General features: G+C 41.5%; 1 protein-coding gene across 1 annotated transcript in view; it reads left to right on the forward strand.

Moving 5' to 3' along the window:
* The window catches only part of LOC147009312 (uncharacterized), a 79,779-nt gene that overhangs the window by 56,540 nt on the left and 10,006 nt on the right, over window positions 1-13,233 (forward strand). Inside the window, 2 exon segments of the mRNA XM_085861749.1 lie at window positions 9,792-9,935; window positions 11,262-13,231. Coding sequence (XP_085717875.1) covers window positions 9,792-9,935; window positions 11,262-13,231 — 2,114 coding nt within the window.

A 13,233-nucleotide genomic window follows, 5' to 3' on the forward strand; every position in this document is an offset into this window, starting at 1 on the left:
CTATCGTTGGGCATAGGTTGTGAATGCCGACAACACGCTCAGCATTCGTTGGTATAAGTTATCTATATGTGATTAAAACGTTCTGTGTACCTTACTAATACGTTATGCATACGTCCAACACGTTATTACACGCCCAAAACTTAAAAAAAACATCAATAGTTCAGCGTATGCCAGCATTTTACATACATTTTGATACCTTGCCATACGCTGGCTAAAACGTCAAGGTGTGACAGCCCCTTAAGGAAGGAATTAAAGTGAGGGTGGTGGATAATGGGACAGAGATAATAATTGGAGACACCGTGGGTCTCCAAAAAACGGGTAGGCCCAAAACGATGCGAGTCTGAGATGGAGGATCGAAATAAATAGAATGAGCATGAAAATAATATGTACAGGAGTGTGCTCAATACAAAGAACAATCGCCACAAACAAAGAACATAAACTCTATGGCAGCACAGATTAATCCAAAATGGTTACTTGGCTTTTTGGAAGCAGATCTCTCAGAGTACTGAGAGAAGCGACCACGACTAGGTAGCTGGAAACGGAAACTTGCTCCACATTTTCTTTTTTTTTGGCAGCCACAAACTTTTTCACCACACAAGTACATCGAGGCCTTCATCCAATTAAACACACACACGGCATGTCTGCAGGCATGCTGGCACTTGCACATACAGTTTATCTTTGGATGACATCACAATTACCACATGTTCGGTCCAGGCCCGTTGCTGGGGGGGCATTTGGGTGCAATGCCCCCCCCTATGGCGCATCTGGTGCCCCCCCCCGCCACTTGTACGCCACCCATTTATGCCCTGTTGCACCCTGTGAACAACTTGGTGTTTAAGGACGAGCGTCCACTGTGAACTCCTTGCGACGTTGCTGTTTAAGCGTTCACCTGTGTGAACTAAAACCCTTATTCCAGATGTTCAACGTGGTGAATAATAAGGCCTTCTTGGATAAACTGTTCTTTAATAATATTCTTATTTGAATAACAGTCAAGAGATAAGTGTGTGCTTGCCATCTCCAAAATCTCCAAAATCAATTGGCAAGACAATACAGTCCAAGGCCACAAGATAAAAACGCAAGCACCAACACCAGGAGCCAAGACGACAGACAGCCGCAAGACCTCGTGTCGAATGTCGATGCTGTGGATGGTTATATATATATCGTGGATCATTTAGTTTTAAGGAATAGCCAATCAGCGCCTTCGATATGGAGGCCCTATTAAGCAGGTTACCTGATTGGTTGTAAGTTAGGTATAAATGTAATATAGTCATAATATGAATTAGGAAAAGACGTAAATTTACATAATTAAAGATGAAGTGCATCGCGTGACCTTCACAACCCTCCATCTTACAAAAGTAATTTTATAATAAAAATTAAAAAATATGTGTGTTTACAATCGTGCTTACATTTGAAATTATGCAGATAAAACCTGTTTTTGGTGCATGCATCATTTAATAAATACAACCGTCAAATGTCGTGAGATTAGTGACACGAGTCACGAGGGACGAGTCACGGAGAGCGCAAGCTAGCAGCAGTAGAAAAAGACATAGATATACGAAAATGGCTAAAAAAAGGAAAAAATGCAACCGACGAAAATAAAGAAGATGATGAAAGACATGTTGTGGGAGGAGGAGGAGGCGAAGACGATCATGTCGATGAAATACCAACAGAAGATGGCCAATATTAAATAAATGTTAAATATTATAATTGTGCCCCCCTCCTCCCCCCCCCATCCAGTTCATTTGTCCCCCTTAATACTGAGCCCTGGCGACGGGCCTGGTTCGGTCATGCCGATCACATCCCAACATGCCATGACGTACCACCCAACGGTTGTTATCGCTGTCACAACATCTGACGCAAAATACGTTTCTTTGGCCTCTCGTCTATCACAAACATGTCACCACCATAAAAGCCATTACACATGATTTCCATTGCAAACTGTTGATATTCACCATGTTCTCAACCTGCGAAGAACAGATTTGTGAGACAGAGATCATGCGTTATCTTTGCAAAGGGGTACAGCAGGTAACATGGGAGAGAGATGCCAAGACATTGGTGTTGAGGGCTCGTAATGAAGAGTGAGTTTGTAAAGGAGAACCAGTACAATGGAAAGTTTATTTACATACTGTTAATTGACAACATGGTGTGGAAGGTGCCATTGGTTAAGATTAAGGTAATGCTCCTCGTCAGGTGTGGTTGAAGCCCAGTGCTTACCAGATGCAATCTACAACCTGATCATTGGTAATATTCCAGGAGCTACGGCAATGGATGATCCAGACCCAGGTGTGGCACGAGCATTGTGCAGTGACTCCATGGGTCAGGGCATAGAAGGTTGATCAGCTATCCCCTCCATTGTTCCTGAGGTTAGATGTCCCAGTGGAGATGGGGATCACCTGAAGTTGCAGCAGAAAGATAGTCAGGTGGGATATGTATGTCAACAGCTGCTGACTTAAACATGGTGAGCACTGCGGGTGTGGAGCCGAGTGACTCAACTAAAGAGGATGCGGTCGATGACGACAACCTGCTGGAGCACAGCACCTGCAAGCCCAGGAAAGTGGGAGCGGATGCGATCTTAAGTCAGTATCTCGCCCATGCATGGAACAAAGAGGTCAGGTCCATAGTCAAAGAACATCAAGACATGTTTACCGATTTTTCAGGGACTGATTCCAGTTCACCATTGCACAAAGTTGATAACAAGTGAGCCTGTTCAGTCAAAACCAGTGTCAGAATCCCTTGGGACGTGCAGATGTGGATAATTTGACAGTCATATTCACAGTACGCATCACCATTGATGATGATATATAAGGACGGGACAAATAGTTTGCATGTTGATTTCCAGAAACCAAGTAAGATCACTGTATCTGATCCAGAACCAATGGTGATAGTAAAGAGTTCTGTGGAGTGAAGTATTTTACCAAGATTGACTTTAGCATGCGGTACATTGTCAAATATCAGCAGCCAATGCAGACATACACAAGGCAATGGATGTGGTGACAAATTGCACCAACTAGTTTATGAAGATCACAGATCATCCTCTATTCAGTTGGGATAATGCATTCAGGATCTACACTCATATGGGGACTCGCCTCTAAGCTAGATAGCCTGGGTTTGAATCTCGACCCAGTTATAAACTGTCATCGCAGGGTTTCACAAGCAAGGTGATTCATCAATATGTGTGTGCTGTCCCTTGAATAGACGTTTAGCAGGCGTCCCGTCTGCCGACATTAAAGATCCCACTGTGCCCATCGCGAATAAGAGGCGAACAATTGCCAGCACCCTGAATAAATTACAAATTCCTGCCCTAACCTCGCATCCCCCCGTCCCAAGGAAACGGAGTGCAAAAGGGTCAACCCCCAAAAGGTCGCTACACCCCTTAGTTTGGGAGGAGGAGAATGAGGAGGAGGATTAATTATTATTATGATTATTGCTACTAGTGCGGGCCCGTAGGTGCATGCCAGTATGTGCAGCTTCGTTCCTTCGCTCTTGTAAACGATGACTGGATTGGGGAATTGTTTCAATTAGATCGGACCAACCGTATCATAAATGGCCATAACTTGGGAAACACCTGGGAAACATACTCAGGTCCCCAGCGTCAATTGTGACGTCATATCAAACGAAGAATTGTGACACCCCCTCTCTCTCGCCCCCCACCCCTTGCCCTCCCTCCCTCCCCCCTAGTCTCGCCCCCTCTCTCCCCACTCCTCCCCCACCCCTCCTCTCTCCCCTCTCTCGTGTCAGTACCCTCTCTCGTGGGTGAGGCGTGCCAGTATGTGCAGCTTCGTTCCTTCGCTCTCGTAAACGACGACTGGATTGGGGCATTTTTTTTTCAATTAGATCGGACCAACCGTATCATAAATGGCCATAACTTGGGAAACACCTGGGAAACACTCAGGTCCCCAGCGTAAATTGTGACGTCATATCAAACGAAGAATTGTGACACCCCCTCTCTCTCGCACCCCCCACCCCTTGTCCTCCCTCCCTCCCCCACTTTCACCCCCCCTCTCCCGTTCCCCACTCTCTCCCCCTCTCTCTCCCGCCCCTCTCTCTCCCGCCCCTCTCTCTCCCGCCCCTCTCTCTCCCGCCCCTCTCTCTCCCGCCCCTCTCTCTCCCTCCCTCTCTCTCCCTCCCTCTCTCTCGCCACCCTCTCTCTCCCTCCCCTCTCTCTCTCCCTCCCCTCTCTCTCCCTCCCCTCTCTCTCCCTCCCCCTCTCTCTCCCTCCCTCTCTCTCCCTCCCCTCTCTCTCCCTCCCCTCTCTCTTGCCCCCTCTCTTGCCCCCTCTCTTGCCCCCTCTCTTGCCCCCCTCTCTTGCCCCCCTCTCTTGCCCCCCTCTCTTGCCCCCTCTCTTGCCCCCCTCTCTTGCCCCCTCTCTTGCCCCCCTCTCTTGCCCCCCTCTCTCTCCCCCCTCTCTCTCCCTACCCTCTCTCTTGCCCCCTCTCTTGCCCCCTCTCTTGCCCCCCTCTCTTGCCCCCCTCTCTTGCCCCCTCTCTTGCCCCCCTCTCTTGCCCCCTCTCTTGCCCCCCTCTCTTGCCCCCTCTCTTGCCCCCTCTCTTGCCCCCTCTCTTTGCCCCCTCTCTTCCCCCCTCTCTTTCCCCCCTCTCTTTCCCCCCTCTCTTGCCCCCCTCTCTTGCCCCCTCTCTTGCCCCCCTCTCTTGCCCCCCTCTCTTGCCCCCCTCTCTTGCCCCCTCTCTTGCCCCCTCTCTTGCCCCCCTCTCTTGCCCCCCTCTCTTGCCCCCCTCTCTTGCCCCTCTCTCTTGCCCCCCTCTCTTGCCCCCCTCTCTTGCCCCCTCTCTTGCCCCCTCTCTTGCCCCCTCTCTTGCCCCCCTCTCTTGCCCCCCTCTCTTGCCCCCCTCTCTTGCCCCCCTCTCTTGCCCCCCTCTCTCACCCTCCTCTCTCCCTCCTCCTCTCTCACCCTCTCTCTGTAAATGTATTCACAAATGTCTACGAAGCACTACAATTAATTCAAACCTTGGGAAAACCTTGGGAAAACCAGCTTTCAACCCTTGGGAAACAGCTCTTTCCCTTGGGAAAGTTCAAACCTTGGGTCATAGATAAATAAACAAATAAATAAATAAATAAACATTAATTGTGATGTCATAGCACCGTGTCTTGTCATTGCTTGACAGATAAATGGCGGTAACTTGGGAACCGCTTGTCCGATTAATATCAAACCTTGAAAAGGCACATACTCAGGTCCCCAGCGTCGATTGTGACGTCATACCAAACGAAGAAGAAGAATTGTGACGTCAATCGTGCAAAAATAAATAAACATTAATTCTGCCGTCATTCGTGATGTCATAGCACCGTGTTTTGTCATTGGTCGACAGATAAATGGCGTAACTTGGGAACCACTCCTCCGATTGATATCAAACCTCGAAAAGGCACATCCGCGGGTCCCCAGCAATATTCCTGGCAAGTTTCAATCAGATCGGACCGACGGTCATCGAGAAACGGCGGTCGCATACAGACAGACAGACAGACAGACAGACAGACACACACAGAGATTGCTGGAATTATAGATAGATTAGTTTCAGTCGTAGTAGTAGTAGTAGTAGTAGTACTGGGGATGGAAAATATTGATGACACTTCGGTCCATACCTTCACTTGGGGTCCATTGTTTTTTTTTTCCATACATAAAACAATTATTTGTTCATTTTCTTTTCAATACAAAATCATTTCGTCACCATATTTAATTTCCATTGAAAACAACAATTGTTTGTTCATTTTATCTCATTCCAAAAACACAATAATTTATTCATCTCTATTCATGCAACTTTATTTCAAACTAAAATTTGGTTCATCTCATTTTAAAACAACAACCATGTTTTCATCAATTCACCTCATTTTAAAACAATAGTTTCTTCAACTCATTTCAATTTATTACCTCCACCACCAAAAGGTAGATGGAGGTTATGTTTTCACCCCTATCTGTCTGTCTGTTTGTTACTTGTCAAAAAAATTTTTTTGACAAGTATATTGATCGCTTCCATTTGTTTGTCTATCCGCTCACTTTTAATTACCTATAGCTCACAATTTTAAACCAATCATCATGAAACTTCACCAAACAGTAAAGTTGGTGGTCTGACCGAATTATATTTATTTTTGAGCTCTTCCACAAGCCTTGTCCTTGTAGACAAAAATTTTTTGTTCATCCCATTTCATTTTAAAACAACATTTATTTGTTCATCTATCTATAATTCCAGCAATCTCTCTGTGCGTGTGCGTGTGCGTGTGCATGTGCATGTGCGTGTGCGTGTGTGACCGCTGTTTCTCGACAACCACTGGTCCGATCTAATTGAAACTTGCCAGGTATATTGCTGGGGACCTGAGGATGTGCCTTTTCAAGGTTTGATATTAATCGGACAAGTGCTTCCCAAGTTATGGACATTTATTTACCAACCAATGGGAAGACGCATTGCGTGGGCGTGGCCGATGGGGAAGGGAACCTCAGCCGCGTTCCCCATTATGGTTACAACGTATGGGCTTCCGGAGAGTGATGACTTCGTGTATTCTAATAATTTCTCGATTTCTTATGCGCATTTATAGATAAACACAATGGCCCAAGTTATGATAGTTTTCATATTAGACGGTGTATAAATTTCGGTAACATCAGAGTGAGCTGGTATGCTCCGAACCAGGAAGTAAATTTTTTCTCTCTCTTCTCTTCTCTTTTTGTTTTTCCTTGCCACGACGTGCGAAAAGGTAAAATATGTTGGCACTAATTGAATAATTGGGTATTAAAAATAAATTGCGAATTATCGTGACTGCGAATAATATCGAACTTCCGGGTCACGCACGTACGGGCACGTGAGAGCGAAGAAACGGCCTGTGTGGTTTATTTATTATTATTATTATTATTATTATTATTATTATTTTTTTTTTTTTTTATTTTTTTTTTTATATTTTTTTTTTCAGGGCACGTACTAGTCTATTTATAATTCCAGCAGTGTGTGTGTGTGTGTGTGTGTGTGTGTGTGTGTGTGTGTGTGTGTGTGTGTGTGTGTGTGTGTGTGTGTGTGTGTGTGTGTGTGTGTGTGTGTGTGTGTGTGTGTGTGTCTGTGTGTCTGCGACCGCTGTTTCTCAACAACCACTGGTCCGATCTAATTGAAACTTGCCAGCAATAATGCTGGGGACCTGTAGATGTGCCTTTTCAAGGTTTGATATTAATCGGACAAGCGGTTCCCAAGTTACGGCCATTTATTTGCCAACCAATGACAGGACGCGGTGCTATGACGTCATATTGACGTCACAATTATTATTCTTCGTTTGATATGATGTCACAATTGACGCTGGGGACCTGAATATGTGCCTTTTCAAGGTTTGATGTCGTTCTTCTACGTCCACGCACGTACGGGCATCCACGTACGGCCACGCATGTACGGCCACGCACGTACGGGCACACACCTACGGGCACGCACGTACGGCCATGCGAGAGCGAAGGAACGGCCTGTGTGGTTGTTTCTGGCACGTGGTTTGAAAGTTGTTTTTTTTTTGTTTGTTTTTTTGCACATATGGCCACGCACATACGGGCAGGCACCTATGGGCCCGCACCTACGGGCCCGCACTAGTATCATTTAATTTCCATTTTAACACACCAATCACTTGCTCAGCTCAATTCATTTTATTTCCTTTCAAAACCACAATCATTTCTTTATTTGATTTAATTTCAAAACATTCATTTGTTCATCTGATTGCTTTCCATTTTAAAATAATAATTTATCCACATCAGTTTGTCATTTTAAAATAAATTAATTTGTTCATTCCATTTCATTATAAAATAATCATTTGTCCAAGTCAGTTTTTCATTGTAAAACAGCAATCACTTGTTTCTCGTATTCAATTTAATTTTAAAACAGTAATCATTTGTCTTTCATTTCTACATGCAATCATTTGTCCACGTTAATTCACGTCATTTTAAAATAATTTGTTCATCCCATTTCATTTTATAATCATCATTTCTTCATCTCATTTCATTTTAAAATCATTTCTTCATCTCATTTCTTCATCTCATTTCATTTTAAAATCATCATTTCTTCATCTCATTTCATTTTAAAATCATCATTTCATCATCTCATTTCATTTCAAAATCATTTCTTCATCTCATATCATTTTAAAATCATTTCTTCATCTCATATCATTTTAAAATCATTTCTTCATCTCATTTCATTTTAAAATAATCATTTGTACATGTTAATTCACGTAATTTTAAAATAGTCATTTGTTTATTCCATTTCATTTTATAATCATTATTTCTTCATCTCATTTCATTTTAAAATCATTTCTTCATCTCATTTCTTCATCTCATTTCATTTTAAAATCATCATTTCTTCATCTCATTTCATTTTAAAATCATCATTTCATCATCTCATTTCATTTTAAAATCATTTCTTCATCTCATTTCATTTTAAAATAATCATTTGTACATGTTAATTCACGTAATTTTAAAATAGTCATTTGTTTATTCCATTTCATTTTATAATCATTATTTCTTCATCTCATTTCATTTTAAAATCATTTCTTCATCTCATTTCTTCATCTCATTTCATTTTAAAATCATCATTTCTTCATCTCATTTCATTTTAAAATCATCATTTCATCATCTCATTTCATTTTAAAATCATTTCTTCATCTCATTTCATTTTAAAATAATCATTTGTACATGTTAATTCATGTAATTTTAAAATAGTCATTTGTTCATTCCATTTCATTTTAAAATGATCATTTGTCCAAGTCAGTTTTTCATTGTAAAACAGCAATCATTTGTTTCTCTTGTTGAATTTAATTTAAAAACAGCAATCATTTGTCGATTTCAATTTTAAACACAATCATTTGTCCATGTCAATTCACATCTTTTTAAAATAATAATTTGTTCATCCCATTTCATTTTAGTCCATGTTCATTCATGTCATTTTAAAATAATAATTTGTTCATCCCATTTAATTGTAAAATGAACATTTTTCCACATCAATTCACATCATTTTAAAATAATTTGTTCATTCCATTTCATTTAAAAAAGATTTGTCAAAGTCAGTTTTTCATTGTAAAGCAGCAATCACTTGTCTCTTATTCAATTTTTAATTGTAAAAAAGCAATCATTTGTCGATTTTCATTTTAAAGTCATTATTTGTTTAAGTCAATTAATGTAATTTTAAAAGAAAATCATTTGTTCTTCCCATTTCATTTTAAAATAATCATTTGTCCATGTCAGGCTAACCCCACTCTCGCAGTGAAAATAGCCTTAAATATGCCTGTTGTGTATTTGTTAAAGTCAATTTTTCATTGTAAAACAGAAATCATTTGTTTCTCTGATTCAATTTTCATTGTAAAAAAAAAAAAAGCAATCATTTGTTGATTTAATTTTAAAACAATCATTTGTCCACGTCAATTCACGTCATTTTAAAAGAAAATCATTTGTTCATCTCATTTCCTTTCACGTTAAAACATTATTTGTTATTTTAACAGCTTAAATGCCAGTGTGCGAACTGATAAACTATCCTCCCAGCCCGAATCCTGAAAAGTTCTGGATAAATAAAGAAAACTCATTTCTTATTTTTCTTTCAATGTTGGGAGAAATAGTGTATTTTAAGTCTTTTGACAGAGCAGAATAAAATGTTTATTAATTTCCTAAGTTGTAAGCACGAAGAAGGTGAAACATTTGTCTTTGGTCATTTTCCAAGTCTCTTGCTGGTGTTTTGTCAGAGCTTTAACCATGTTGTATTTTATTCCATTTTTAGTGTGGATTCAATCATTCATCCTTTCTTTCCTGTGATTGAGTATGAAGTATTATTTTACAGGTGGCGCTCATCCAGTGAAGACAGAAAATTACCAAAACAATTTTATTCAAACTTCCCAGGATACCTTGAGCAATAAGCGCATAAAGCAGGAACCGTGTGATTTTCCTCCTGGGGAGCCAAGTAATGTTGCTCAGCTGTTCAAAGGTAAGCAGAGCGGCAAGCACGTGCACACACACCCAACATCACATGACGTGTTTCATTATCTCCGCCACCAAAGGTGGACGGAGGTTATGTTTTCACCGCTGTCTGTTTGATTATCTGTTTGTCTCTGAGCAGAATATCTCACAAAGTTGTGGATGGATTTGGATGAAATTTGGTGGACAGGTTAAGTGTGTGATAAGGACTACTAGATTTTGATAAAGATCCAGATCTGGATCTGAGAATTTTTAAATTTTCTCAGTGATTCTTCACCATTGAGACATAGGGCCAAAAACAATATATAGCATGATATCTCACCAGCTCATATAGGAGATAGCAATACTCAATTGTGCTATGGACATAAACCTTTTTGGCTGTTGAATAGTTTTTATTTTTCAAGGGATATTCAAGAATTTGTCAAGGAATTTTCCTCCTCACTCTTATTTACAATATACAATGCCATTGCCAGAAGGGGGGAAAAAAACCCTACGAGTTCAACTTCACACTTGAGAATAAGGTTGCAAATCAAGGTTTGACAATGCTTAGAGTAATCAACACTTTTATTACCTCCTCGAACGAAGGTGAAGGTGGTTATGTTTTCACCCCTCTCTGCCTGTTTGTTTGTTTGTGTGCAGGATATCTCAAAAAGTGCATGGATCCAGATGCAATTTGCTGGGCAGTTTGGGTGTGTGACAAGGACAAACTGAGTAGATTTTGGTGAAAATCCAGATCCGACTACTTCAATTTTTAAAGTGATTCTTCACCATTGAGAAATAGGGCTAAACTAATATATAGCACGATATCTCAAAATTTGTCGACGGATTCAAATGAAATTTGGTGGACAGGTTGGGTGTCTGACAAGGAAGAAATTATTCTATTTTGGTGAAGATCCGGATCTGGATCTGGATACGAGAATTATTTAATTTTTAAAGTGATTTTTCACCATTGAGAGATAGGACCAAAAATGATATATAGCACGATATCTCAAAAATGTATTGGGCCCGATATGTTCTCGTGCATCAGGCGTTGCGTGGCGGAGGTATGTGCTCTTCCGAGTGCCCTTCTAGTTTCTTGTGTTCAAATGAAATCCTACAAAATCCTACAAAAAAAAAACATCCACAAATACTGACATAAAGGGACATTAGGTATTGTTCCTGCTGTAAATAGTAAATAACTGCAGGGTAATATGGGTAATTCTAAAATTGAGCCCTTTTTGGAATGCTTAATATGTAGCTTTCCCCTTTTTACAGATTTGAAGCTTGATACTTTTCAAGCATGCTGTGTGTCACTGTGGTTGTGATTTGTTGATGCTCTTTGTCAATGTCTTTGCAGAGAAACAAATGAAACCAGTTTGCAGTTCTAACTGTTCCCATTTGTGCAATACAGACGTTTCTTCCAATGAGCACATGACAAAGACCTCCTGTCAAGAAACTGACAAATTCAGTCGCATGCATTACAGCGACTATCACAATGGTTTTGTAAACGTTCTGCCGAAGACACAAGCAAGTGAAAACCAACACATATGTTGCGTGTGCAACAAAGTGTTTTCCTTGTTCTCATCATATAAAAGGCATCAAAAAATACACACAGGGGAGAAGCCGTACAAGTGTTCTGTGTGTAAGAAATCCTTTGCTCATTTGACAGGTTTAAAATATCATCAAATAATACACACGGGTGAGAAGCCAAACCCGTGCTCGGTGTGTGGCAAGGCGTTTGCTCGACCCTCGGCATTGAAAAGGCATCATAGAATACATACGGGAGAGAAGCCGTACGAGTGTTCTTCATGTCAAAGGGCCTTTGCTCAGTCGACCGCTTTAAAATATCATCAAAGAACACACACTGGCGAGAAGCCAAACACGTGCGCTCTTTGTGGAAAAGCATTCGCTCGCTCATCACATCTATATCAACATCAAAGAAGACACACTGGCGAGAAGCCGTACAAGTGCTCTCTGTGCAGCAATGCATTTTATCGATCATCATCTTTGAAATGTCACCAAAGAAAGCACACCGGCGAGCTACCAGAGAAACCACACAATTGTTCTGTGTGCAGCAAGTCATTCACTCGTTCGTCACATTTGTATCGACATGAAAAAATTCACATGCAAGATAACCTGTACAAGTGTTCAGTGTGTTGCAAGGTCTTCGCCCAATTGACAGATTTGAAGGATCATCAAAGAATACACGACGAAAAGAACCCCAACACGTGTTTTATGTGTAGCAAAGATTTTCCTTGTTTATCAGCGCTGAAAAGGCATCAAAAGATTCACACCGGTGAGAGGCCATACACGTGTTCTGTGTGTCGTAAGGCCTTTGCTCATTTGACTGGTTTAAAATATCATCAAAAAACGCACACGGGCGAGAAGCCGAACACGTGCTCGGTGTGTTGCAAGGCATTTGCTCGACTCTCGGCATTGAAACGACATCACAGAATACATACGGGAGAGAAGCCATACAAGTGCTCTTCGTGTCAAAAGGCCTTTGCTCAGTCGACCGCTTTAAAATACCATCAAAGAATACACACTGGCGAGAAACCCTACAAGTGCTCTCTGTGCGGCAAAGCATTCACACGTTCATCACATTTATATGAACATCAAACAATTCACATGAGGGAGGGCCTAACCAAGTGTTTGGTGTGTTACGAGTCCTTCCCCCAATTGATAGATTTGATGGATCATCAAAGAATCCACGTTGAAGAGAAACGCAACACGTGTTCTTCATGTGGCAAGCATTTTCCTTGCTTATCAGCGCTGAGAAGTCATCAAATAATACACACAGGTGAGAAGCCGTACAAGTGTTCTTTGTGTCATATGGCCTTTACTCGTTTGACTGGTTTAAAACATCATCAAATTATACACACGGGCGAGAAGCCGAACAAGTGCTCTGTGTGTGGCAAGGCTTTCGCTCGACTCTTTGCATTGAAAAGGCATCACAGAATACATACGGGAGAGAAGCCGTACAAGTGTTCTGTTTGCATCAATGAGTTTACTCGATTATCACACTTACATCAACATGAACGAATACATACCGGTGAGAAACCTTACAAGTGCTCTCTGTGCAGCAAAGCGTTCACACGTTCATCCCATTTATATAAACATCAGAGAAGTCACATGCGGGAGGGCCTACACGAGTGTTCGGTGTGTCACAAGGCCTTCCCCCAATTGACAGGTTTGAAGGATCATCAAAGAATACATAAGGGAAAGAACCCCAACACGTGCTTTGTATGCAGCAAAGATTTTCCCTGGTTATCGGCGCTGAAAAGGCATCAAAAAATACACACGGGTGAGAAGCCGTACAAGTGTTCTTT

The sequence above is a fragment of the Eptatretus burgeri genome, chromosome 17 (assembly GCF_056783735.1).
Source record: "Eptatretus burgeri isolate ZD-2024b chromosome 17, Ebu_testis_v1, whole genome shotgun sequence".
Lineage (NCBI taxonomy): Eukaryota > Metazoa > Chordata > Myxini > Myxiniformes > Myxinidae > Eptatretus > Eptatretus burgeri.